This window comes from Lates calcarifer, linkage group LG2 (genome assembly GCF_001640805.2).
Source record: "Lates calcarifer isolate ASB-BC8 linkage group LG2, TLL_Latcal_v3, whole genome shotgun sequence".
Taxonomy (NCBI): domain Eukaryota; kingdom Metazoa; phylum Chordata; class Actinopteri; family Centropomidae; genus Lates; species Lates calcarifer.
In genome coordinates, this window is record NC_066834.1 from 8044318 (window position 1) to 8069739 (window position 25422).

Sequence of the window (25422 nt, forward strand, 5' to 3'; positions counted from 1 at the left end):
CCTTCATTCATCACTTAAGTATCAGAGTTTTCCCCTACAGCGTCTTCTTTCTTAACTGAGATTGACAAAATCGTACTACTTCAAAACTGTATGTAACTGTATGTAAGTGATAGTGGCTTCTGAAATGTTTAAAGGTGTCTTTGTCTAATGCACACTCAGTTTCCACTTTAGAAGTTACACCCAGCTGAAACCAATGCAGTCTAATACAGCAGCCCTGTAATAAATCCTATTTTAATCAGTGTAGTAATGTTCAGTCTTGATCAAAGCATCTTTGGAGAGGTTTTTCGTTTTAAATCCTGAGTTTTTGGTGTTAGCATTTCCCACACACAGGCTCTACTTGGCCAGCTTTCCCAGGTCAATAAAATCACTCAGTTTCACCTTATTTCACTCCTTTCAAACTACCTAAACTAACGAGTTCTGTGTGCTGCAGTAACTAGAGGCTCCTCTGTGCGCAGCTGCCTAGCTTCCATGTACCCATAGCCTAAATCTGAGGCGTTTAGGGAACATTGGTAAATTGTAGTATCTACTGATTGTCTGCATGCGAGGCGTTTAGAGGACATCTGTAAATTGCAGCTGCAGAAAATGATCTGGGTTACACTAAACCCTTCTAAACTGTATGAGTGTCTGCATGCACATGGAACACAGCACTACCCACCACCACAAGGAAATACTGAATTGCATTGTGTTATACTGACAGCCGTTTCTACTATTTTGTCCTCCCCATTTCTATCAGTTAGAGTAAAATAATTATTAGAAACACTACTCAGTATAACCACATACAATTTAACAGCACTACAAACTTGGGCTGCAACTCACGAGTATTTTCACTATCGATTAACAATTATTTGCTCTAATTTAGGAGGACAAAACCTCTCAGTGTAGTTTTTATATATGATACCTAAAAACTGCAGCTGACACTACACTCTGGGTTGTCCTTATGTTATGTATTCACTGCAAACATCAACCCATTAGAGGTAATTTTGCCATCTGTTACCCTTCCCACCATCTGTCTTTCCAACACATGCATTTTACATGCTAAAATAATGTGAATGCCGTATAGTGGCAGGTACAGCAGGGGTCTGAAACACTCAAACCATCTCCCTTGAAGGACAGAGAGTCTGCAGGTTTTCATGCCATACAGTCACTGAACCATGGCTCCTTCTCAGTGTGCACTCTTAGGTTCCTGATAATGCGTATAACAATTCCTGACAGATAAGTCAAGGTTTGTAAACAGCTGGGTTTATTTTAAACAGTCCATCACAGCCTGCAAAGAAGTGTGTCCTTATTTTCAACTCAGATCACGTCAAGACAACTTGGAAAGAACTTTTTCTTTTTCATAAACTCTGTAATATCCACTTTATACCCGTAGAAATGTCACCTCAGTTCACCTCCTTTACTCTGGCGGCTGCACCTTAAACCAGACAGCGAAGTGTCATCAGCTGTGATTTAGTTTAGTTAGCATGAGCTCTCCGTACTCCATGATACATGCTTGGAGATCTACGCTGATAGAAGCTCTTATTTATTTATTGTAATTAGGCTTGTGTCTCAAAATTAATGTCCCAGTGATTTATTAATGTTCATATTCTAATAAGCACCACTAAGCAGAAATAAGATTACATGCAGTGGCAGAAATGTGCTTAATAACAGTAATTACAATTCTGCTCACAGCATCATTAATTTAGTCTTCTCTCAGTGGAGTGAAGTAGAGACTTCATTTATTGAAATTACTCTGTATGTGATGTAGTCAACTTAATTCTGGTAAAAAGCAAAAAATTTTAGATTTTTGACTTGTGCAACACTTTTAAAACAGAAGGAGAAATGACTTAAACAAGGAGCATCAGAAGAAGTTATTTTGTATTTCAAACCTTAACCATTTTATTTTCCTAACCTTTGGCTTTCACTGTTAAATATTATATTTATATCTGTCTATTTATTTCATGTTATGACAAACTTTCGGGAAGATTCTCAGTTCATTTTCCTCTCACACAGAGGATAAGTTGCATAGTCACACACATACACACATATATCGTCAACATGTTGCCAACATTTGCAGACTCATTTACAAAATCACATTCCACCAAATCTGTTGGCCTCTTGCTGTCATCCCTTTATCTCAGAAAGTGATCACAGAACCACTGTTTGTTCTGGCAATCACATTCACCCAGCAACACGGAGGTTCACAAAGCACCAGTCTCATAATGTAGCAGCAGTTTAAATCCTGAACTTCCAGTCATTCATGCTATAGTTTCAATGTATATTGACTCCATTTAGAGTTTTGCACATGTCAACTTTTCCTTCTGAAACAATTTTCATGTGCAGCATGGCAAATTGTAAACTGTGTAGGGTAGCACCATAAAGTCTTTGGCGGTTACAAGCCAAAGAAAAACACATTTTTGGCCATAACTTTAGAATTTCAACCAGTAATTATGACAAAGGTTCAGACAAATGAGAAAATTATTATTTTTAGGATGACATCATAATGTCCTGCAAAAACACTTTTCTGGACATCATTCAACACCATAACTCAGGAACAGACAGGCAGATTGTGATACATGTGCATATTTCCTACAACTTGACTTGTTGATGGACGCAAACAACCACAATGCGGCAATTCTAGTTACTTTGGTTTTTGTGTGGATTAAACAAATAAGATCTAACATGTTGATTAATGGGCTTTAGAAAAGCCGTTTCCCTCTGTTTCCAGTCTTTATGCTCACAATCTGCCGGCTGTAGCTTCATATCTAACTCACAAATATTAGAGTGTTATTAATCATCTCATCTGACTCTCTGCAAGAAAGCAAAAAGGCTCATTTACCAAAACTATTCCTCTAAATGTTGTCCAGCATAAGCAGCCATACAAGATCTTTGTCTAAATAAAATAAAGTATACATTCTGCAACATTATGATTTAAATGAGATCCTGTCTAGTCATGAACAGGTTTCATTTCTGAGTATTTAAAGGCAGGTTTCAGTACTTTACAGTTTTCAATGCTTAAGACTTCTGCCACAGAAAAGCATCTGTCGGTACCAGAAAAATATTATGGTCCCATATTTAGCCTCAGTTTTAATATCACAATGTGTCAGACAAAGAAAAACATCATAAAGTTAAAGTCAAACACTGTGTATCTTAAACCATTAGAGTTAAAGAAACAGCCATGTGTGCACATGGGGGTAAAAGTAACTGTGTGTGTGTGTGTGAGTGTGTGTGAGTGTGATAGCGAGAGGAAGACATCAATCAAAGCTCATTTCAACCCTTCTCATATCTCTCCTAACCACACACATTGAAACACCAGAAACAAATCCACTGCCACTGAGTGAGAGAGAGTGAGTTATAGAGTGATGGAGAGAGAGAGAGAGAGAGAGAGAGAGAGAGAGAGCAAGCAAGGACAGAGTGAGAGAGCAGTTTCTATTTATAGTCGATGTGCCCGGAGAGGAGGAAGACTGTTGTTCGAAAGCACACTCAGTGCATATGATTTTGTTCTGCAGTACATAGGCTGCCACTCAGCAGATACAGGAACAGAAACATACAATAAATACATGGTACACAAATTATATACCATGTGGGTGGTAAGATGGTTCATTGCTGTGAAAATAAATGCCTGTTTGAAAGGCTGATGAGAGGAGGAACATGATTGGCCCAGTAGTCATCCACAGGAACTGTAGACTTTGTCCCCCTCAACACCCCACGTGGAAAGAAATTACCTCTGTGTGCTTTATCCTGCTGAGTGTGTGTGTGTGTGTGTTTTTGCATATGCATGTCTGATCATGCCTGCACAGCTGTCACTCACTGACAGTTCAATGTTGCCTCAAGTAATTAAAGCAACAATCATGATTCATGATAGGTAATGCTTTAACTCATCATCCCCTCTGATTTACACAGCCTTAAGGCCAAAAGATTTCCACTGAGATACAGTAATTATGTTTCACAAAATGTGACATACACACAAAGGGCATAAAATATCACAGTGTTGTAACGGTGGTTATGATTTGTAATACTTACTCACCAGTGTGAAAAGCACTCTGGTGGTGAAGACTAAAAGTTTTTGCTCAGTGGAGAAAATTTTAGCTGGTTTCAGCTTAGAAACAAAACCTTTTCCTTCAGTATTTTGTGCAACTCTTTCTTTGTTACACCCCTCATTGTTACTGCAAGTCTACAAATATTTGCAAATTTGGCAGTAAAATGATGTGGCATGAATGACTCCAGTTGGTGGACAGGAGTTTGCGTGTATGTACGTTATATGATTTTTTTTCCCCCTTCACAGATGAAACTATCAATATGCTTTGCTTTGCATGCTAGCACTACATTTGCTAAAATGAGGAAGGAGAGACTTATTATAGATAGTATACTTTACTGTTTGAACTGATTTTGGAGGTTCATTATTAACCTTACTTATATTTTTTGTCAAATGCATAAAATGTTGTTCATCAAAAATAGTTCCAGTACATACCTCATACTAAAATTAGGTATTCTATTTCCAGTCAGGTCTTTATGCTATGCTAAGCTAAGTTAATCGCCTCCCACCTGCGGCTTCATACTAAGTGCACAGACGTGAGAGTGGTGTGGATTTTTTCATCTAACTTTTAGAGAGAAAGTAAACGAGCATATTTCCCCAAAATGTTGAGATTTGAAGCCTTGTACCTCGTTGTTTCAGGCTAACCTCCTGCTAACATGTACACACAAACTTTTCTCTCCTCTGTGAACCTGCTGTCTCTTTAATGGGGGCTGGATTAGTGGCACCAGTTATTCCCAGCACCTGTGGGTGGGCCTATAAATAGAGCTCACACACATACATTTTCCTCCTTGTCTTCACCTCTGTGTGAGGTGATGTGGTTTTGACGTCCAGGTGTTTTTTAGCTTTTGAAAATTTCATGCAAACAAGGTGCAAGAGATGCCCACTGATACACTGCCGTGCTTACCCTTCTTCGCCTTTTCTCTCTATATTTTACTCTTTTTTTGTGCCTCAAAACAGTGGTTTACTGTACTTCACTGTATATCATATTGCTCTGTCTTATTTGCAGAGGTTTGGTCTTCCTGATCTCGGTGTCTGAGGGTCACTAATTTTTTTTTTTTTTAAACTGGCATGGATTTTGTCACTGTTAAAATTTGTAATATAAAAGTTGGGAGGGAGAGCATTTTCCTCTTATTTTCCTGGTTATTAACAATTTTTCTCCTTCCTTCCTCTTTCTCTCTCTTCTCTGCAGCTTCAGACAACAGCCAGCGGTTTCAGGAGACATGTTTCGCCTTTGCATTAACACCACAGCAAGTCCAGCAGATCAGCAGCTCAATGTAAGGCCGCTCTGTCAGTGCAGGATGCTGAATGGTTTATGAATAAGTCATAAGTGTACATGGTTTCTGCAGATGTGTGGTGATTAACTTGTGTCTGTACCCAAAGGGACATCTCGGGGACCAAATGTGACTTCTCAGTTCAAGTCCAGTTGCGGTTTTGCCTGTCAGAGACAAGCTGTCCTCAGGAAGACCATTTCCCACCCAATCTGTGTGTGAAAGTCAACGGGAAGCCATGTAACCTGCCGGTGAGGAGCTCTGAATTAACCATACAATCAGCCAGCAAAACGTGCTGCCTTTTTTGTGACGCTGGACGTGAAAACTTTAAACCTCGAAACCTGTTTCTAATATCCATTTCCATTATCCAGGGTTATCTTCCTCCAACCAAAAACGGTGTAGAGCCCAAGCGGCCCAGCCGGCCCATCAACATTACCTCACTGGTCAGGTTGTCCACCACAGTCCCCAATACCATTGTGGTGTCGTGGACCGCTGAGATTGGAAGGGTAAGAACCAAAGCCTTACGCAACTGGAGCTTAAAGAAGTCGTTGAGTTCATAAAAATCCTTGTTAATCCTGAGTAAGATGCCAGTTTTTTGCAGAAGGTTCAGATTTGATTTGTTTGCGTCTGTGTGACTTAAAGCACTCTTCCATTACACTGTATATACTAACTTTAAATTCAACCTTGACCAATTGCCAACACTTCTTGTGTTGTTAAATGGTTATGTGTGCAATGTATGCAAGGGTGTGGGGTGCAGTCTGAAGCCTAGGAAGTGGAATTTCCACCACACTGGGGTCTTGCAGCCAAAAATCTTACACAAGCATTAAATCATCAAAAAAAAAAAGTCAGAAAGAATAAATGCAGAACCTCAGGGAAAGGCCATCCATATGACCTTGAGTTGTCAAAATGCAGGCTGAGTGATGGCTGAGGGCACAGTTATTGATAAAATCAGCTTTTAATGAAACAAATAAATCAGTTAATTTGACTTGAAATAGGCCTGACACACCATCTGCAGACAGGCAGTAGAGGGCAGTAAAGGAACCATCTCACAACTGAAGTACATATTTACAATCCAGTTCTTTTATATTATATATTATATATATATCCAAGTTCTTATTTCCTTCTGTTGCCCCTCACACATAACTGAGCATACATTAGCAGTAGTAGTGGGATTGACTCTGGTGAAGTTATCATAAGTAATACTGTTCAAAGAGTGTCTCTATAGCTCGCCCACAATCTCAGACTAGAAAACTGTCTCTTTGTGGGATTTTAAGTGTCACATTCCTAATTATGTTATCGTATGAATTCCTGTGTGTCCACAGAGTTACTCCATGGCAGTGTACCTGGTGAAGCAGCAGTCGTCCACAGTGTTGTTACAGAGACTACGGGCAAAAGGCATCAGAAACCCAGACCACTCCAGGGCACTCAGTAAGGACTGTCATGCGGTGATGCCAGATCTGTATCAGGGCTAATATTGACCTTATGAAGTGAATGTATCATTCAGTCACAGAAAGGTGCTCAATTTGTTGCTCTGCAGCAGTCTCTGCCTTCATGTTATCATACATAAAAAGGGTGATGTATACATATTTTTCTGAAGATCTAGAATCAATATCAGCTCATGCCCTGAGATTAGGTATTGGGACAAAAAATTGTTGCATCATATTCACCACTATGAATCTGACTTACCTGTGTGTCTATGGCCTTCGAAACCCAACTCAGATATTGGCTTCACAAACAGCTTGTTCGTATGTGTATTAGCCTCATAATTTTTCTTCTTTTTCATCAAGTATATATTGAATGCATGTGATGTCTCGACTGATGAGCAAATTTAAAGAAGATGGTGTTTTCTGCTCCATAACTTTTTATCTTGGGTGGGAATGAATAATACTTTCAAGGTATGAAACTCTGTTATGAGTTAGAAAGCCTTACTTTAGTCTTTCTTGATAAGGTTTTCACCCAGTCAGATGGCTGCATTGTGTCCCATTTCAAATGAGGAAGCGTTGTATTATGAATCACAATATGTTATTATGTATCCATCTGCATATATTTTATAAGGTAAGGGAAGTGGAATAACAGGATTCAAGTGCAGAGGGGATTTGGTCAGCCCCATACAGCATGAGAAGCGTCATTCTTGACCTTGGTTTGAAATAAGTATTAAAGGCATTGCAGTCGGAAATGAGAAATTGAGTCTGTAAGAAGAAATTCAGCCACTGACGTGTTTGTGTGTGTGTGTGTGTGTGTGTGTGTGTGTGCGCGTGTGTGTGTGTGTGTGTGTGTGTTTTGCCTCTGTTCCTCAGTCAAAGAGAAGCTAACAGCAGACCCAGACAGCGAAATAGCCACGACCAGCCTTCGAGTGTCGCTGCTCTGCCCGGTAAACATACTCCCCGCTCTTTATGAATTTAAGGCAGTGTTTAGAGACACAATCATGCCCAAACATGTCTGTCCATTCTTTTGTTTTTCTCCTCATCTTTGTGTGTGACTCAACATGTCTTCATGCACATAACTCCTGGCTGTATGCATGATCCTCCTTCTCAACCCCTATCATGTGTCTTTTCCATGTGGGTTTGGAATGCTTATGATATTTATGCCTCCCGTATACCTGCTATCCCTGTTGTATGTGTCATCTTCGTGCCCTGACTACATGTCTGTGCACATTGTGCAGCTGGGGAAGATGCGGCTGATGATCCCATGCCGGGCACTGACATGCTCGCACCTGCAGTGCTTTGATGCTACACTCTACATCCAGATGAATGAGAAGAAGCCCACCTGGGTTTGTCCTGTCTGTGACAAGAAGGCCCCCTATGAACACCTCATCATCGACGGGTAACTTACCTGACCATCACCTACAGATGACCTGTGTAACCTCTAAGAAAACAGTGCAAACAAAGTTCAGGAAAAAAGCAAATAGTAACCTGAACATGGTTACTATTAATATTAATAACTTGAGCAGTTATTTCCTCCAGTCAACCCTAGTTTTTGAGCATGAAAAACCTTTAAAGGAGTAGTTTGTCATTTTGGGAAATTTTCTTTCTTGCTCAGAGTCAACAGATAACGTTCTGTGAAAACCATAATGTCTTTTTTTTATGGATTTAACAGCTGATATATAACATGTTAGTCAGTGAGTCTTTGAGTTGATGTTAGGTGGATTTTGTCACCTTTGCACAGAATAGCTCTGTCCCTCTGTTTCTGTTGCTAACCACCTGCTGGCTGTAGCCTAATTTTCACAAAAATGGGAGTGGTTTCAATCTTCTTATTCAATTCTGAAAAAGAGTGCAAGTTAGCTCATTGGATGAGAAACCAAGTCCCCCAAAGGAGGAACAAAGCAGTGAAATAAGCAGTTCGCCATATAAGTTTATTCCTAATCTTGTAAAAAATAGTTTGACAAAAAAAAATCTCAACTCAGGGTCTTCTCTCTACCTTTTAACTGAAGCCTTCAGTTTTATCTTGTAAGCTTTTAGTCTCAGTACAGTAAGTGGGCCATGGGCCAACTGCGCCTGTCTGTAACTGATTTATATACAGTCATCTCAAAATCTAGTGTTTCACAGAAACAAGAAAAATGTATATGAACATCCTGTAGGCTCTGAAGAAAGGTGGCTCCTAAAAGTTTAAAAGTCAGCTTGGATGCACAGCAGAAATTCTGGGTCACTTAGAAAATGTGTCAGAAATGTTCATTAAAACCTTTTAGTCTACTTTAGTCAGTCTTCTCAGTCTACATTTTTTTGTGTTTCCATGAAGTTCTATGCAGAGAGACCTTTACAGCACAGTGTTGAGTGGGTTTCCTGTCTCAGAGTATATAGTGGAAGGTCTTTTGTTTTAAAAAAAATGCCAGTTTCTGGGCATCTGTGTACATTTTGGATGGGTTTGAATATGACGTGTGTGTTTGCTCTTAGGCTTTTCGTGGAGATCCTCAACAGCTGCATGGACTGTGATGAGATCCAGTTTAAGGAGGATGGCAGCTGGGCCCCCATGAGGTCTAAAAAGGAAGTGCAGGAGGTTTCCTCTGCTTCCTATAACAACGGGCTGGATGGTGAGAGGGGGCATAAGGGATGAATGGGGGGCATGGTGGGATAAGAAACACAAAGGTTTAAATGAAAAGGCATGAAGGCTGGAAGTAATAAAATCAGGATTTAAGAGACATGGCAAGAATAGAGAAGGTGCATTTATATCCCCTCCCACTATGCATTGTCTGTTAATTTGGTGAAGCATCAATCATATACCTCTGAGTAAACTGCCTGTCTCCATAGTAACAAACATGCTGTATCTCATATTAGACCAGTGTGTGTGCATTTGAGCATTCTTTGTTTTTAAAGATCATAAACATGTCTGTCACTGCTGCTGTCCAGGTTCGTGTCGGACGTCCACAGGCTCAGATCAGCGGAGCTCCTCGTCGTCCAGCCACGGTGGTGGCGACAGCAGCAACAGCAAGAAAGTGGAGGTGATCGACTTGACGCTGGACAGCTCCTCGGACGACGAAGGGCAGGACTCACCGCCCCCGCCGCTGCCACCACTGCCTCCCCCAGCCAAAAGAGCGTGTCCCTCCATGTCCCCGACCTCGCCACCTATCATCAACAAAGGGTCAGACATAAACTGCTATTTCACCTCCACACTCGGTTTCATTAAATGTAGAAGTGAGGCTCATTTTAGCTGCTTGCATGGGTAGTCATGTATCTAGATGTTAAATGATTCATGAGTTTTGCACTCAAACACTAAAGTGTGTTTTACTATTCCACATCAACAGCACTCACAGTCAACAGCTGAGAGTGCTGACTGAAAATCATTTGTGTCTTAACTCATTTTTGAAAGTTAGAATTGATGTATAGATCTACACTTGGGTGACTTTCCAAAACAACAAAGCTAAATCTGTTCCATTTTCATCACAAGCAGAGAATTAGCATTTAGCCATTTGTAATTCCACATGTATATAAACTGTCAAAATACAATTAAATGCCTGCCAAACCTCTCAGGATCAGGAAGGTTTGGTTAACTTTCAGCAAAGAAAAACATACCATATTTGAATCCAGGCCCCTTGAAACTTTAACAGCCACATTTTCTGTCAAATTAAAATTCATTATGTGTGTCTGTGTAGAAACTGCTGCTGCTGTTTCATTTGGCTTTAATGAGTCCTGACTGTTATTGTTCAGAGATTTGTGTTTCAAGCTCAGTGGAGTAGACAGCCAGCCCTGTGTCTTACCGGATAAATATGACATGGAATAAAAAGCCTAATTATAAATTAAATGGTTTTGTTACCTCTTCATCTCTAAAACTCTTCCTCTGTTTCTGCCTTCAGAGTGTTGAACCTGCACCACCAGGCCTCTCCTGTGAGCCGTACTCCCAGCATGCCAGCGATGGACACCAGCTACATCCCTCCTGTCCCTCCACTTATCCAAGACTACAGACCCTACTACCACACCCCCAATGACCTGTCAGGTAATGACAAACATGCACTGACTCACAATTATTAGGAATGAATTAAAAGTAATATAACATTCATATACATAATACATTTATTTAAAACTGGCTGTATTTACTTCATCCTTTAACAAGCAGCCCCATCTTTACATTAATAATAACAGAAATACCTGTCTGTATAATACAATATAATTCTTCAGCACCCAAATGTAGCCTCCAAAACACCATAATGTTGAATTAACACCTCTGTAAAACAATTTCAACACAAACTGAACAGGATTTACCGCACAACTGTTGTGCATTAGTTTTAGCTAGGTGTATCTAATAAACTGCCAACTGATGGTGCATGTCTTGTAGACTTACATATACATATAAAAGTCATAAATATCATTACAGTGGCTTCATAAAGGGTCAGAACAAGCAGATAAATAAAGTGTGATAAAGTCATACCATGTGGAAAACGTATTATTAAGGAACTCTGCTTTAATCAGAAACATTTAAGAGGTCAAAGACAACAGACTTTTATTCTCACTTAGTTTTTCTCTTATTTTTTATAAAATTCTTCTGGTAGAGAATACTATTAGACTTCTCCAACAGTATAATATGCCTCCAGCTTTTATTAACTTAAAAACATTTATGTATTTGCGTCTGTGATGTTGACTTTTGTTGATATTTTGCATTTTTTTCTTGTATTTTTATTGAGCAAAACAGATGATAATGAATCAGTTGTTGCTTAGTTTAACAACTGTAATTCTGTATACACAGAATATTCAGTCAGTACATAGAGGAAGAAAGAAAATAAAACTGTAACATCAGGAACCAGAACAAGGAAAAAAGACGAAGGGGAAAACAGGGGGAAAGGCAAGGAGGAGTCTAGATAATCCTGCCACGTCAACCTAACACACCCAGATCCTGCACACATGTTCACTCACTTTAAAAGCTTTCACTTTTATGTGATACTGTGAAATGTTACAAAGGTGTAGAAAGTTTCTCTCCAAGATGTTTAATTAATGAGATGTTGCCAAAGTCTGGTAGACTGAGAGAGTTTGTTTTCCGAAGCACATCCAGTCCTCTCAAAATGGTTGGCACAATAGTTTTTTTCTAATATATAAGAATTGATTGAATTTTTTTTATGCTGAAAGGAGTTTCTGCGATGAAATAATATTCACTGTTAATTCAGAGAAGCCAAAGATGATAAGTAGTGTCCAATTCTAGATTAGAGGCAGTGACTATCAACAACACCAGACAGAAACGGTTGAATTTTAGGACGCTGGATGAAGCTACACCTTAATGTTCTTCATCTCTCTGGACAGATTTTGTGTAGTTAAATGTCAGAATAGCAGAGTCTTATGTAATATCTTAGATTGAATTGAACATTGCTTTTTTTGTTGTTCTTATTCACCACTGACTCTGCCTGTACTTGATTTCCAGAACTGAACTTCTTCTCTTTTCTTCAAGGCGACAATCATCAGGTACGTACAGTGAGTCACATTATATGGAGATGCTGAATTCAAAAGATAAATCACTTTCTGTTTGTAAAACTTTCTGAACACCCTTTAAGGGTTAATGTACAAACACTGTACAATATAGGAGACAAACAAACGTCATCGCCAAGGTCAGAGAAGAGTCTCAAAGGAGGTGCAGATTTTATAATTGATAGTTTTCTTGGAAACAAAGCTGAGGAATATGACTGGCTCTTTGCCTAAAAACTAATATTAACCAATTGGCAAGAAGCCAGGAACTGTCCACACCCTAAATTAAACTGACCACATGCATTAGATACATCACAACTGGTCTCTGCTTAGTGATAACACAGAACATCTGGTTTATCTTTGACATCCCTCAGCTACTCTTCCCCTCAAAGTATAGAAACATAAATGACTATATGATAAACAAATGATTCAGGCTAATTTTACTTTCTCAGCTTACAAGAAGAAACAAAAACAAAGCAAAAGCTGCACACCTAGCATAACAAAAAAAAAAAACAGAAATGTGACAGAAAATCCCCCATGCAGAGAAAGAAATTTGAATTCTAGTATTTTCTCATAAAATGTTACACAACCTGCTGGTACACAGTGTACCAGTGTACGATGCCTACTAGGTACAGGCTGTAGTCTTTATGGGCTATTTAAAGAGACACACGAGTGAGACATTTGACAAACAATGCTTGTCACCCCACAGTTACTGGTGGGTGGAATTCACTGAGGCAGTCAAACATAGATACAGACATCTCTTTATTTCTGATATCCTCATCTTTCATTCTGCTGTTATTTGAGATTAACGTTTAAAATGGTTGGTTCTTTCAAATTAATAAAATCATTTTACTCTCTATCTACAATACCCAGCTGTTCATTAAAAACAATTAAATAGCAACTACATTTCTAGAATCGGTGCCCTTGTTTATATGGTTTTCATTGGAACTTATAGCTCTAATGAAGAGTTTAGGCAGCATTTTCTGTGGTTTAACAGTGACATTGCCTCTGGAAGCGCTCCTATTGAATTTTTTAAATGTAATTTTTTTGATGCTGCAAGCAGAGCACCACTAAAGAGTGGAGGCAGAAATCAAAGATGGGGATCTTGATGCCACTGGAGGTTAATAAATATATGATTTTTTTGTAATTTGGGCCAACAGACTCTAAAACAGGGTCATCTTCACTTTTCCTTTAAATAGCTTATCTCAAAACAAAATAGGAATTACTAGCCGCACTGCTGGTTTCTTCATGCCCTGTTTTTAGTCCAGTGTTTGGAAAACCAGGGCCACGTTCACATAGTATCTTATCTTTGATGCTAAATAGAACAAAAAGTTCCTTCCTCAGACTTTCCTCTTTAGACCTGCTCACAAAGCTGCTGAGAGGAACTTATAAGAGATAAGAGAAGGGTGGGGTTCACCCTGTTTCTATGGATGACATCAGTTGTCACAAGTAACTTTACTCAGTATCTTCACAGTGACTGGGTGACAGATGACAATTCTATGTGAATGAATGTGAAATAAGATATTCATCAATACACTTTGTCTGAAAAACATTAACACGTGTTACAAACTAAAGATTTTGCTTATTTAATTATTGCAGGTGGTTTAATGTTCAGAGTTGTGAACTGTTAAATAAATTTGATATTGGCCTGAATAACACACTTTGGTTTGATGAAGAGAGTAGATGATAAGATGAATAACTAGTGCACAGCTGTGAAAACCGTCTTGTCTGGTGTTACTAATTGTATTGGTGCAGTGAGTAGATAGTAATTAACTCTGCCACAATCCTAATATGCTTTTAAAAATTAATTAATGTTCCATTTTTACAAAATCTGGTGCAGTCAGACTCCTTACCTGCAGCAGTCCTGTAGAGTACCTCTGACTTCTCCCAGACTTAGGAACTACTATAGCTAAAATGCTCTGTGAATTACTCTTAAGGCACCTTTTGACTCTATGACAACAGCAACTGTGTAAGTTTACTTACTGGATGTCACACTCTATATGATGGGCCTAATAAAATCCTGGTTTGCGGTCTGTGTCGGACTGTACAGTGTTAGTTTGTGCAGTGCAATGTAAACAGAAAAAGCATATAACAGCAGATACGTGTCATCAGCTCACATCTTCAGTCTATTCTGCTCTGATCTCTTCAAGATGCAGTAAAACAATAAACAAGCGTTGGCCCTCCATGAATCAAAAAAACACAATAGAGGATGAGAAGAGAGAGAAAGAGAGTGTGGACCCTGACAAAACTGGCCAGTGTTCAGCATCGTACTGTATCATGTTGTATTCTGATTGGTTGGGCTGCAGACACATTGTGCAAATTTGCTCGCAAATTTCTGACACTGAATTTTGCCCCAGGCTCTCTTTGGTCGTCAAAATTCCAAATTTGCTGTCGATTAATGGGTCTCACAGTGGACCAGTGTTGAAGACTGACAACCACAGATTTGACCGTTTTTCTTTCACAACTTTTAACTGTTGTCTCAGACATCCAAACAATATCAGAGTAAAGGGGTCTAGAGACTAAAAATCTGACATCCCCTTGATTTCTGGAGTTTCTCAAAACTCAAAAGCCAGTCAAGGAAGACTGACTCAAAAGCCAGTCAAGGGCCTCTTTGAGTATTAGGATGTCTTGTGAATACGACTCCCTCCCAACTAACACCTCACCCTTCTCATGTTCCTCCATGGTTCAGCATTACAACATGGTGATGGCAGCGGCAGCCGCTGCCTCAGCCTCAGACGACCATGAGCTGCTGCTCAACCGCTTCCTGCCCTACAGCACCACCTCCTCCTCTGCCTCCCAGCTGTTCCTTGACCAGTCAGGAGCTTCGTCGGCCGCTTCACTGACCGCGCCGACCAACGGGGCGAGCAGCTCAGGCAGCAGCAGCAGTCTGGTCTCGTCCGGCAGCCTCCGCGACACTCACTCGACACACTCGTCTTCACACTCGGGCTCACACTCGTCACACGCGCACCCCGGAGTGGTGGCCAGCCGGAGCAGCACTGAAGCAGCAGTGGCAGCTATTTATGGGGGGATACCTGACGTTATATCGTTGGACTGACTCAAGAAGAGTCGAGACTGTTCTTTGGGTCCAGCTACGATCCAGTAACGAACCCAATCACAAACTTGTCTGACTGCAGGGTAAAGTTTTGATCCAGAAACTAGACTGGCCCCAGGTCATTGAACTCCAAACATTTGTGGAGTCATAATGACAAGACTGCCTCGAGAAGAGTGTTAATATTATGAGAGGTTAACAGGCCTGAGGGTTCTCTTCACTCAACTGACCTGAGGACAGTACAGAGTCATCACTGAAAAAAGGGGTCAGCAGTGGACATCGTGTTGGTAGAGGACTGACTTCAGATCAGAAACCTGTCCAGCGTGTGAACCCACGTCACTGCTACAGTGGTACCAACCTGGCACAAATAGCAAAGACATTACCTAAGCAAAAACACAAAGGAGGACGGCTCTTTTTTTTTTTTTTAACAAAAACGAGGAGTGGCACCATGTACAGAGAACAAAATATATTTTCCTCTTTTACTTTTGTATGTTAAATCAGAACATTTTCAGTCTAGTGAGCTGCTTCTATCGCTGTTTTAAAATTGACGACTGAGGGTTCTGTTTTTTTGTTTTTCTCAACAAAAGCTTATACATATGCCTGTTGCCATGTGGTTTTCTTTTTCCTCTCTTTTAGCTCTATCCTGTTTAAATTTTCCATTTGCATTTCTCCAGTATAAACTTCAATCCTCTGTCCCTCTTCTCTTTTCTCTCTCGCTTGAGCTCATTTTTTAATTCATGGTGTTTTATTTCTCTATCCAGTGACAATAACTTCTCAGATGCTGAATTTTACAGTTTAGTCATGTACTAATAATTTTATTATGCTTTTAAGTTATGTATGATATTTAAACAGTTATAAATATATATATATATAAATAAATATATATATATATATATATGCATTCCCTTTGACCTTCAGGTTAATGCTGTGGGGAGTGTGTAGATGAAAATTAGCCATTTCTGGTTTTTCATTTTTCACTCCTTGATTTCCAGCTCCTTTTTAAGACTCTGGCAGCGTACAGCATTTAGAGATGGAGTCTTTTAGACTATTTATACCTTTGCCAGTTTCAAGTTTTGAGCTGGAAGAGTTCTTTTGCTTTTTTGGTTTGTTTGTTTTCTTTTTTTTTTTTGCACAATGCCAAAAAATAATATATGGTACCTATGAAAATGATCACAGTAATCAGTGTGTTTTCAGTCAAATGTCCAGCTCGCGGTTGTTCAGACACTTTGCTGTGTCCTTTTGTCTCTTGTCTTAGTTTCATCTCTTTTTTTCTCCTTTTTTTCTTGACTGTTAAAAAGTAAATGTGATGGAGGTCAAATTGTTAAAACAGCGTCAGGCTTTTTAAAGAGACAGGCGTCCTTGACATGTGCCACAGCTCCACTGGGGGCGAGTGACCCAAGTTTTCAACTAGTGCCTGTTTGTGTGCATGCTTCACAGCGTGTTTGGGATAGTTTAGGATAGATGAGTTTTCAAAAAGAATGTCTTAAATGGTCACACCACAACCTCTGGCCCATCTCTGTCTGAGGAGTTTTGTGAGGATTTGACTGATATCTTTATCTGTCTGGGGAGTTATCTTTGGGAGAGACTGTTGTGGAAGAGCATGGAATAGTGTGAGCAGGCTGTTCAGTGCCACTGTGAAAGTGGGTGATCTGAGCATGCCAGGTTCAACTGGGCACAGAGCCAGGTGGTTTAAAAATACATGACCTGTCTGGAATTCTAGGAGATAGTTGGCGTACGATGGTGGAAATGTCAAAGCGAGGCAGAGGTTTCAGGATACCCTTGATGTTGTTGCCATTCAGCTGGAAACGCAGTGTTTGCTCATGAATGTATTGTACAATTTTAAGAGTGGACTCACTTCTTGTTCTTTGCCTCTATTACATTATCCCTCAGTCTGTTCACAGTACTGGTGACACGAAGTAGCCCCGGTACACCTCCTGCCCCGTCAACCCCCCGTCCCTCCTCCAGGCTGTGTGTCCTTGAAACTTTCCCAGAGTCCCCTCTTATCAGTCTTTCCACGATCTTCCACTTTCCTGGCTTCCAAGACAGGCAGCTCACTTCAAAGCTTAATTATCCCCGCCACAATGAGATAATCACCTCTGACAGCAACCCCCTTCACCTAATATCTCCTGTCCTGTCCTCCAGCAACTAACTGGGAGACAACCTAAAATGACCCCCCAGTTCTCCTTCCCTCCCTCCTCTTGGCATCTTTAACTTTATCCCCTGTTCTCCTCATGGGAACCAACCCCGGCTCTCAAACTGACTCAATCATTTGCCGGAACAAGTCTTGTGTATTTCCTTGTGTTGTGCAGTATTTTATTTATTTTGTATTCTTATTTCTATATATTATATTTTTACAAATTGTTCGATTTCCACAAGTGAGTGTGTGAGTCAGCTGTTGTGACATGGTTTTATTTAATATGCGTTTTATTATTCTATGCCAGCAGCGCTATTTTTCAAAAAAGGTATTGTTTAGTTGTTCGTCATGGAAATATCAGTGTGTATTGTCTTGGGAGCTGACTTAACACGTAATAGTAAGGGCACGAAACACATGCTTAATTAATACATGTGTGACTCACAATGATATAATGTGTGAATTAATTCAGCATGTATTATGAATTCCTTTCACCCACCATCAAGGAATGATTGAGTCACTGCAAATTTATGTGATTAATCAACACTTCATGGATCATCAGTTAATGATTAACTCACACTTACAACATATATTCATTTATATGCCACCAAATTAGCAAGAATCCAGTATAGAAAGAGCAGTTCTAGTTCTTAAAGGAACATGAGGCTGTTTTTTAGTAAACTGGTAGTCGGATGCAAACATGAACATGTTGCTGCATGATCCAACAGTCAACGGAAATAATCTGCATGCTCACCGTCCTGAATAGGTATGGTGATGGTGCTCGTTTGGTGGGGAGCAGAAAAGTTCAAAGACGAGGAAAGAGCCAGGGCACTCCTCTAGCAAAAACCTAAAAAGCTTTATTCAGAGGGCTTTTTTCATCGTGAAATTCTTAAAAACATAAACTACATAAAAACATAAACTATACAGCTGAGTAACAACCCATGAGTAGCAGCACAAACAGCCTTCATCAGGATGTAGCTCCCAGCACATAGTTTCCCATGTAGTAGATACACGGTAACACCTGAGCAGAAAACAAATGAATTCATGGGTGAGAAATACAAAGTATAACCATTCGTGGTCCCCTGGGGGTGAACTATGGTGATCCCCTACTAGCATGGCTGGAAACTCTGCAGTCTCTCTCACTTCACAACATAAACAACAGTCTCTTTCAACTTCTTTCAATGGCAAAAACAAAATTATATTGTTAAAATTAGGAAAAAAAATCACCTGCTAGCTTGTAAATGTGACAAATAGAAAGACTAGTGGGTCATGCAGCAACATGCAGATGTTTGTACCTGACTGAGTTTGATATAAAACAACTTCACACGTCAATTAGAACCAGAAATGTTCTGCTTTCAGAGGAACTGGTTAAATACGTGGGTCTGTTTTTGAATTTTCTGAATACCTTTATGGTTTGACAAAAACCCCTTAAACTAAATAAACCAGTTTGAAACCCATCAGATTAGCAAAAAATTCAAGGTCACAGAGCGAAAAACTTATCAGAAAACATGTTTCTAAGCTTACGAAAAGACGTTTTGGAGATGAACGTTGTACACAGAACAGCAATGTTATATAACTGGGTCCCAGTTAATTTGGTAACAAATGAAATATGTATGATGTAGCTTTGAGTTAATGTTCATTAAGTGATAATCTAAGTGTTAACTAATTACATAAACATATGTGTTTGTGCCTTTATTGTAAAGTGTCACCACGACTTTCTGATGAAGACGTTGATCCCTTAGTTTCCATCATGTTAGTATGAATATTAATCACCAGTATTTGGATAGTTGATAAGGTAGTCACATTTGATTGTGATTTTATTTATTTGAACTTCTTCTTTCCTCACACTTTTCATGCATCAGATTACAGTTACGCACATGAAGTGAGAGAACAGACCGTTGTGAATGTGTTCCTGTTGAAGTGCTGTACGTACTGGGGTCTATATGGGATTATCAAAAAAGTCAAGTGTCCACAGCTCCCTCCTGTGGTTTCCAGTTGGGGAGAAGAAAGTCATTGTTGAGTTGGGTTTTCTTTCTTTCTATCTCTAAAAAAAGATGGCCCTTTTTGTTAGAAAATGCCAGATCACATGCAGGGATGGACAAGCACAGGGCTGTTGTCATCTCAGTCCCTCTCAGCTTCAGTCACACATACGTGCAACGTTCACACCTGTGAACAGTCTGTTTTTTTTTTTTTTTTTTTGTTTTTTTTTTTGCTTCAGCAGCAGGTTATGTATTTGCCAGTTTGAAAACTGCGTGAGGACGCCGAGACAAAACAGATGCCTGCACAGAATGAAGTGAATGGAATGAGGCCACTTTTATCAGTAGTTACTCATAATGGTGTTTTCAAGAGTGCCACAGGCGACCTCAGCGAGCAGTTCAACTCTGGTTGTCACGATGTCTCACCTTAGATAAAAGGGAAAAGTCAACAATGTGTATATTATTGTGTCTGTATGGAAACCTGAAAACTGAAAAGTTCAGATCCAAAACGTGGGTGTTTCATGTCCGTTTGTATGCTTTTTGTGTGTCAATTCAGAGCGAGAGAATAAATTAATTTATATATTTTTTAGAAAATGAAAGCTGTACTATTATTAAAAAAATGGACTGTGGCCAATAAAGAGTCTCACACAACTGAAATAATCTCAAAGTCAGACTCGAGTCGACATCTGCACTCACTGCCTTAAAACATTCACAGGTTCTGTTTCACAGCTCCAATCCGAGAAAAATCATAAAAAGGCTTTTTCAAGGAGGGAAAGGAGAAGACAGTGTACAGTAGACCCTTGTCAGTTTGTACAAATATACCAAGTGAAAAAAATATTTATTACCTGCATTGGAAGAAATTGTTTACTTATTGAATGTTACCTGTTTATGTAGGAAAGTTTAGATGTAATAAAATGCATTCTGTTATCTCTGTGTGTTGCTGTGAGTTTAATCTCTGATGCAGTTTTGACATTTTACCAGTCTGTTACACTTAGAATTGAACACTGGGTGGGAGCAGAGAGTCGTTTTGGTTAACTTTCTCCCTTGCTGTCATGGTGCGAAACCAATTACACGCGCTTTGTCAACTCAAGGCCGGTGTTTTACTGGCTGCGACACAAGCTGTACTTAACATGAACATCTGAAGTTATTAATTAAGATGTTAATTTTTGGATTAAAAATGATGGGGACGCCTCTTCGCTCCGTTACACACAAGACTGATGGACGCATCAAACCTAATGTTCCGCCAATAAACACCTCAACCCCACCCCCGGACTGAGTGAATGAAGGGCGGGGGTTGGAGCATTCCTTTCATACTGTCAGAGCAGTGATGTTGGATGATTATGCGTCTTGGAGGAGAGAGGAGAGTGGATGACAGGACAGGAGGGTGGAGTGGCATCATGTATTTAACACTGATGTAACTCTCCAAGATCCAGCTCTGACTTGGCAGAAATGTTTTTGTCCAACTTGTAGACTGCACACTGGAGTCCAGATTATCTTAAAGTGTCTGTGAACTGCTGACACTATGAATGAGGAAAATGAAAGCGTCTATCTGAACAGGTCACTGACGGGGATGGACCGCTTCAGCAACCTGGAGGATATCGACGTGACAGCTGATGGGAGCCCGGTTCTAAGGTTCCTCATCTGCATCGTGTATCTGGTGGTCTGCGCCGCGGGTCTGATAGGCAACCTCCTGGTCCTCTTCTTCATCAGGGTCAAAAAGGAGAGGAAGAAGTCCAGGGTGAACTTCTTCGTTCTCAACTTGGCAGTGACGGACCTGCAGTTCGTTCTCACTCTGCCCTTCTGGGCGGTGGACACCGCGCTGGACTTCAGCTGGCCGTTTGGAGACGCCATGTGCAAAATTATTCTCTCGATCACGGTGATGAACATGTACGCCAGCGTGTTTTTTCTCACCGCCATGAGCGTGACCCGCTACTGGTCGGTGGCCTCTGCTCTGAAGAACAGAACCGCGCAGAAGTCATGTTCCGCCAAATGGATCTGCGCAATTATCTGGACACTGGCGACTCTGGCGACTGCGCCGACGTCGATTTACTCAACTGTCAGTAACGTAACCGGGGAAAAACTGTGTTTGCTGAGGTTCCCGGGTGGTCAGTACTGGTTAGCGGTTTATCACATACAGAAAATACTTGTGGGTTTTGTGTTGCCAATGTCCATCGTGTCCATCAGCTATATCATGCTGCTGCGTTTCATCCGAAACCGGAGTATGAAAACGAGCAACCCCAAACGGAGATCCCAGGTCACAAAATCTATCACCATCGTCGTGCTGTCCTTCTTCCTGTGCTGGATGCCAAACCATGCTATCACCTTGTGGAGTGTGCTGGTCAAGCTGAACGTTGCGAACTGGGACAAAGCGTATTACATAGTCCACACATATGTGTTCCCACTGACCGTCTGTCTGGCGCACACCAACAGCTGCCTGAATCCCATTATTTACTGCCTCATGAGGAAGGAGTTCAGGAACAAACTGAGGGGTCTGATTAACAGAGGATAGGAGTTTTTTGAGCGCTGTGAATGATTTGACAGAGCGCGAAATGTGTTGACCAACAGTGACCAAGACGCACCAGGTGCGCACGGCAAAAAAGGCGTGGAGTAAGAGAGGAGTCCCCCAGAGAGCACAAACAGGACAGGCAACATCATGTCGAGAGTATTAACTCGATTGTGCTCATGGAAAATGTAACTTTAATCAGCGCTTCTTGTCTTTAACGTCTTGCGTAATGTGTCTTAATTTCTATAGAGCACCCGTGGCTACTGGTCTATGGGTCCGTGCACACCAGCTGCTAATTGTGCGTAAAAAATAGTACATGTGTGATCACTGTAGCATTGTTCGTTAAATATCCATTAGGATTGATGTACCTCCAGTCCACAGTCTAAGTGACTGCGTGCGTCACTTAGACTGTGGAGTGGCGGTTACCTGCTCATTAGTGCGGTCGCCTTATAATTCAATAACTGACGAGTGGACGCGTGCTTTCTACATCCATATGTGAATGTCTAAGCGAATAATGTAACCATTGTGCAATAGGTGTATTAAGTACGGCTACAAACATCACCTCGCCACAAATGGTGGCAAATGGTGAGGAAGACACAGCGAGCAAAAATTAATAGCCAAATTGCTGAGAATATTACTGTTGTAAATACGCAAAAAGAAAAATAAATAAACTGTATCCACTATGTGTGACAGTAAAAAATGTGCCGAAGTTTTCACGTATCAGTTTTCCTCATGAATAATTACTGACTGTCAAATTGAGACAGATGATGAGATTTTATCAGCAGGTGTAATATTGTGTTGATCTGAAAGACAGTGAGCCCAGTGGCGTAGCAAGTCAGCGCCAGGCCCCAATGTAAGACAGTAAAAGGGGGCCCTACCCATCACAATATATCATATCCCAGAATTCCAAGTGAGTACCTTTGCACATTGTGAACTTCAAATCGTCCATTTAATCCTTATTTAAACTGAATTTAGAAATGTAGAATAGAGGCATGAGTCTGATGACTTGGCTTACAGAGCAATATAAATACTTACTGCTTGTGTAAGTGTAGTTGCCCTATGTATACTGTAGGCTCCGTGGTAAAGATGCTTATGTTCTTTTGCTATGATAGTGGCAAGCTGAAATTAATTGATAAAAAAGGGCCCCTACTCCAAATTCGTCAGATCCCAGTCTGATCCAGCATCTGTGGGACCTGCCAAATATTGTGTAGATTCCCTTTGGGCCACGAAAACAGCTCTGACCTATCAGGGCATGGACACAGGACCTCTGGGGGTGTCCAGTGATGTATTGCATCGGAACAGTGGCAGCGGATTCTTTGGGTCCTGTGGGTTGTGTGCTGGGGCCTTGACCGTCTGGCTGGTTCCAATGCATCCTACAAATGCTGGATCACATTGGCATCCTTGGAGCTTGGAGGCCAGGTCAACACCTTGGGCTCTTGGTCTTGCTCCTCGAAACATCCCTGTCTGATGTGTGGCGCATGTCAAGTAATGTCCAGGTGAATGCCAGGAGCTAAGGTTTCTGAGCAGAGAATTGCACCATAATGAGATGTTATTCAATAAATTATGTTAACTTCAACTGTCAGTGGTTTTAATGTTATAGCTGATCAGTGCATATGGTAGTAAAGCCTGAGTGAGCCAGCTATGTATAAAACAGGACAGGTCTTTACCATTGAGTCAGATTAACGACCTGCTGACTGAATAGGCTCAACTGTGCAAACCAGACAAATGAAATAGACTTTGTAATGGATTTTTATGCTCATCGCCAAAAACACTCTTAACCTCCTGAGAACCAAGGGAAAAAAGTGTCTTACAATTTCTGTTTTTTTGTGATTTCCTATCTATTTGGGCCAAAAAAACACCTTACAATTTAAATTTTTTTAAATATATTTTTTATTTAAATTTCACAGCATGTCCATTGTAGAGGACAACAGGACGATATCTGTGTGAAAATAGAACTAAATTTAGAAAACAAGAAAAAAGGAGCAGATTATATCTTTGGCTTGGAAGGGTAACTCCAAATACTTAAGAAAAATAAAGGTGAACAAAATGTCCATTATAAAGGACATAAATGAATGGGCCGGGTCTCAGGAGGATATAATTACTCATAAGAAAAGAGTGACTGCATCCACAAGCACTGCATGAGACACGTGCACAAAGGCCTCACTGAATAGGTTAGTGAGCTGCAGCACACATGCACACACAGCCGGGGTGTCATTAGCACGCATTTACATCCGAAACCAGGCTCTATTTTTCTGAACTAAACAGCCTTTAAGTATTCAAAGGCACCATCAACTTGATTTGTGTTGTATTTGGATGTATTGATGTGGATTTTCATTTTTTATGTGTGTATTTATTTACTTATTTAAGATTTTATTGTTTGATTTTAGGTTGTATACCTGTTTGCCATGTAAATAAATGGATCAGATGTATTTAAAAATCCAATAAAATAAATGGAATAGAAAAAACAAAAAAGTTCATCAGTCAGTAAAACCGTTGCATTTGAAATGCTTTAAATGTATTACTTAAAACAGTCCATATTCTTCTTTTCCCACCCTTACAACTGAAACACTAGTTCCTCTTTCATGCTTTTGGGGAAACATCAAGTCATTTATGACAGAAAAAAAACGCCCCTATGAATAAATCTTATTACAGTTGTGTCACCATGACATTGACTTACCTTAATTTCCTGGAGACTTCCCCTTACCTGACTATATATATACAGTATATATATGTGTGTGTGTGTGTGTGTGTGTGTGTGTGTGTGTGTGTGTGTGTGTGTGTGTGTAGTCAGTTATACCTGAGTATCTAAAGAAGTTGTACTGGTACTTGAGTGCATTATCTTAGTACTTCTTTCACCAGTGATAACAAAGTTGGACAATGTGTGTCTTAGGTAAGTCTCAACACTTTGAGGTAATAAAGTTGGGATTAAAAGGCAGGAGAAGCACCAGAGAAATGTTGTCTATTTCACCAAGGATATCAATACAATTGTGTGAAATATTGTCCAGTATGAAGTCCTGCAGTTCAATTTTCTGCCAATCTTTTTTTTTTTTTTTTTTTTTTAATCTTTTGACATTTTGATGTGTCACCTTAGTTCCTCTGATCTTTGCTGGTGCTTTAATCATGAGGATGTACTGTAGGTCTTATAAAGGTCATCTTATGGCTCTTAGCAGAATTATCACAATGTTGACATTTTGGAGGAAGCATGGTTGTTAAGAGCACCAAAGCACACTGAAATTGTGTATCTGCCCACTTTGCACCTGAGAAAATCAAAGTGAAGAAAAAAATCTTCAGAGGAAAAAACAAGGACTGAGTCAATTTCTGTAAAAACAGGCCTATAATCAACCCCAGTCATTCACGCCAGTTATAGATATAGAAATACAACTAAAATTGCTGCTGCTATTTCATGCTCTTATTGCTGTAATGAACCTGAACCTGGAAAAAACAATACAAGGATCATAGCCAGGGAAAAGACAGGAAACAGCCTCCTAGTCATGCCAGCAGTGTTAAAATACATTCCATTTGTTCCTTTACAAGTTTATGACACTTTATCTCGTCCTCTGTTTGATACCTATGATACCTATCATTAATTACTGATGAATACA

The 25422-nt window shown here is 40.1% G+C and overlaps 2 protein-coding genes across 2 annotated transcripts in view; both read left to right on the forward strand.

The window, feature by feature from the left end:
• LOC108887872 (E3 SUMO-protein ligase PIAS1) overlaps positions 1-20244 on the forward strand; it is a 55366-nt gene extending 35122 nt beyond the window's left edge. Inside the window, exons 3-13 of the mRNA XM_018683532.1 lie at positions 5202-5286; positions 5393-5531; positions 5652-5786; positions 6603-6708; positions 7578-7651; positions 7943-8103; positions 9171-9307; positions 9624-9855; positions 10568-10707; positions 12121-12161; positions 14851-20244. Of these exons, the coding sequence (XP_018539048.1) occupies positions 5202-5286; positions 5393-5531; positions 5652-5786; positions 6603-6708; positions 7578-7651; positions 7943-8103; positions 9171-9307; positions 9624-9855; positions 10568-10707; positions 12121-12161; positions 14851-15216 (1616 nt within the window). The 3' untranslated portion in view covers positions 15217-20244. The remainder of the gene's footprint in view (positions 1-5201; positions 5287-5392; positions 5532-5651; positions 5787-6602; positions 6709-7577; positions 7652-7942; positions 8104-9170; positions 9308-9623; positions 9856-10567; positions 10708-12120; positions 12162-14850) is intronic.
• A 97-nt stretch (positions 20245-20341) lies between these two features.
• LOC108887873 (relaxin-3 receptor 1-like) lies at positions 20342-24292 on the forward strand. The gene has a single exon (XM_018683533.2). It carries the CDS (start codon positions 20840-20842, stop codon positions 21824-21826), a length of 987 nt encoding a protein of 328 aa, XP_018539049.1. The 5' UTR covers positions 20342-20839; the 3' UTR covers positions 21827-24292.
• The last annotated feature ends 1130 nt before the right edge of the window (positions 24293-25422 follow it).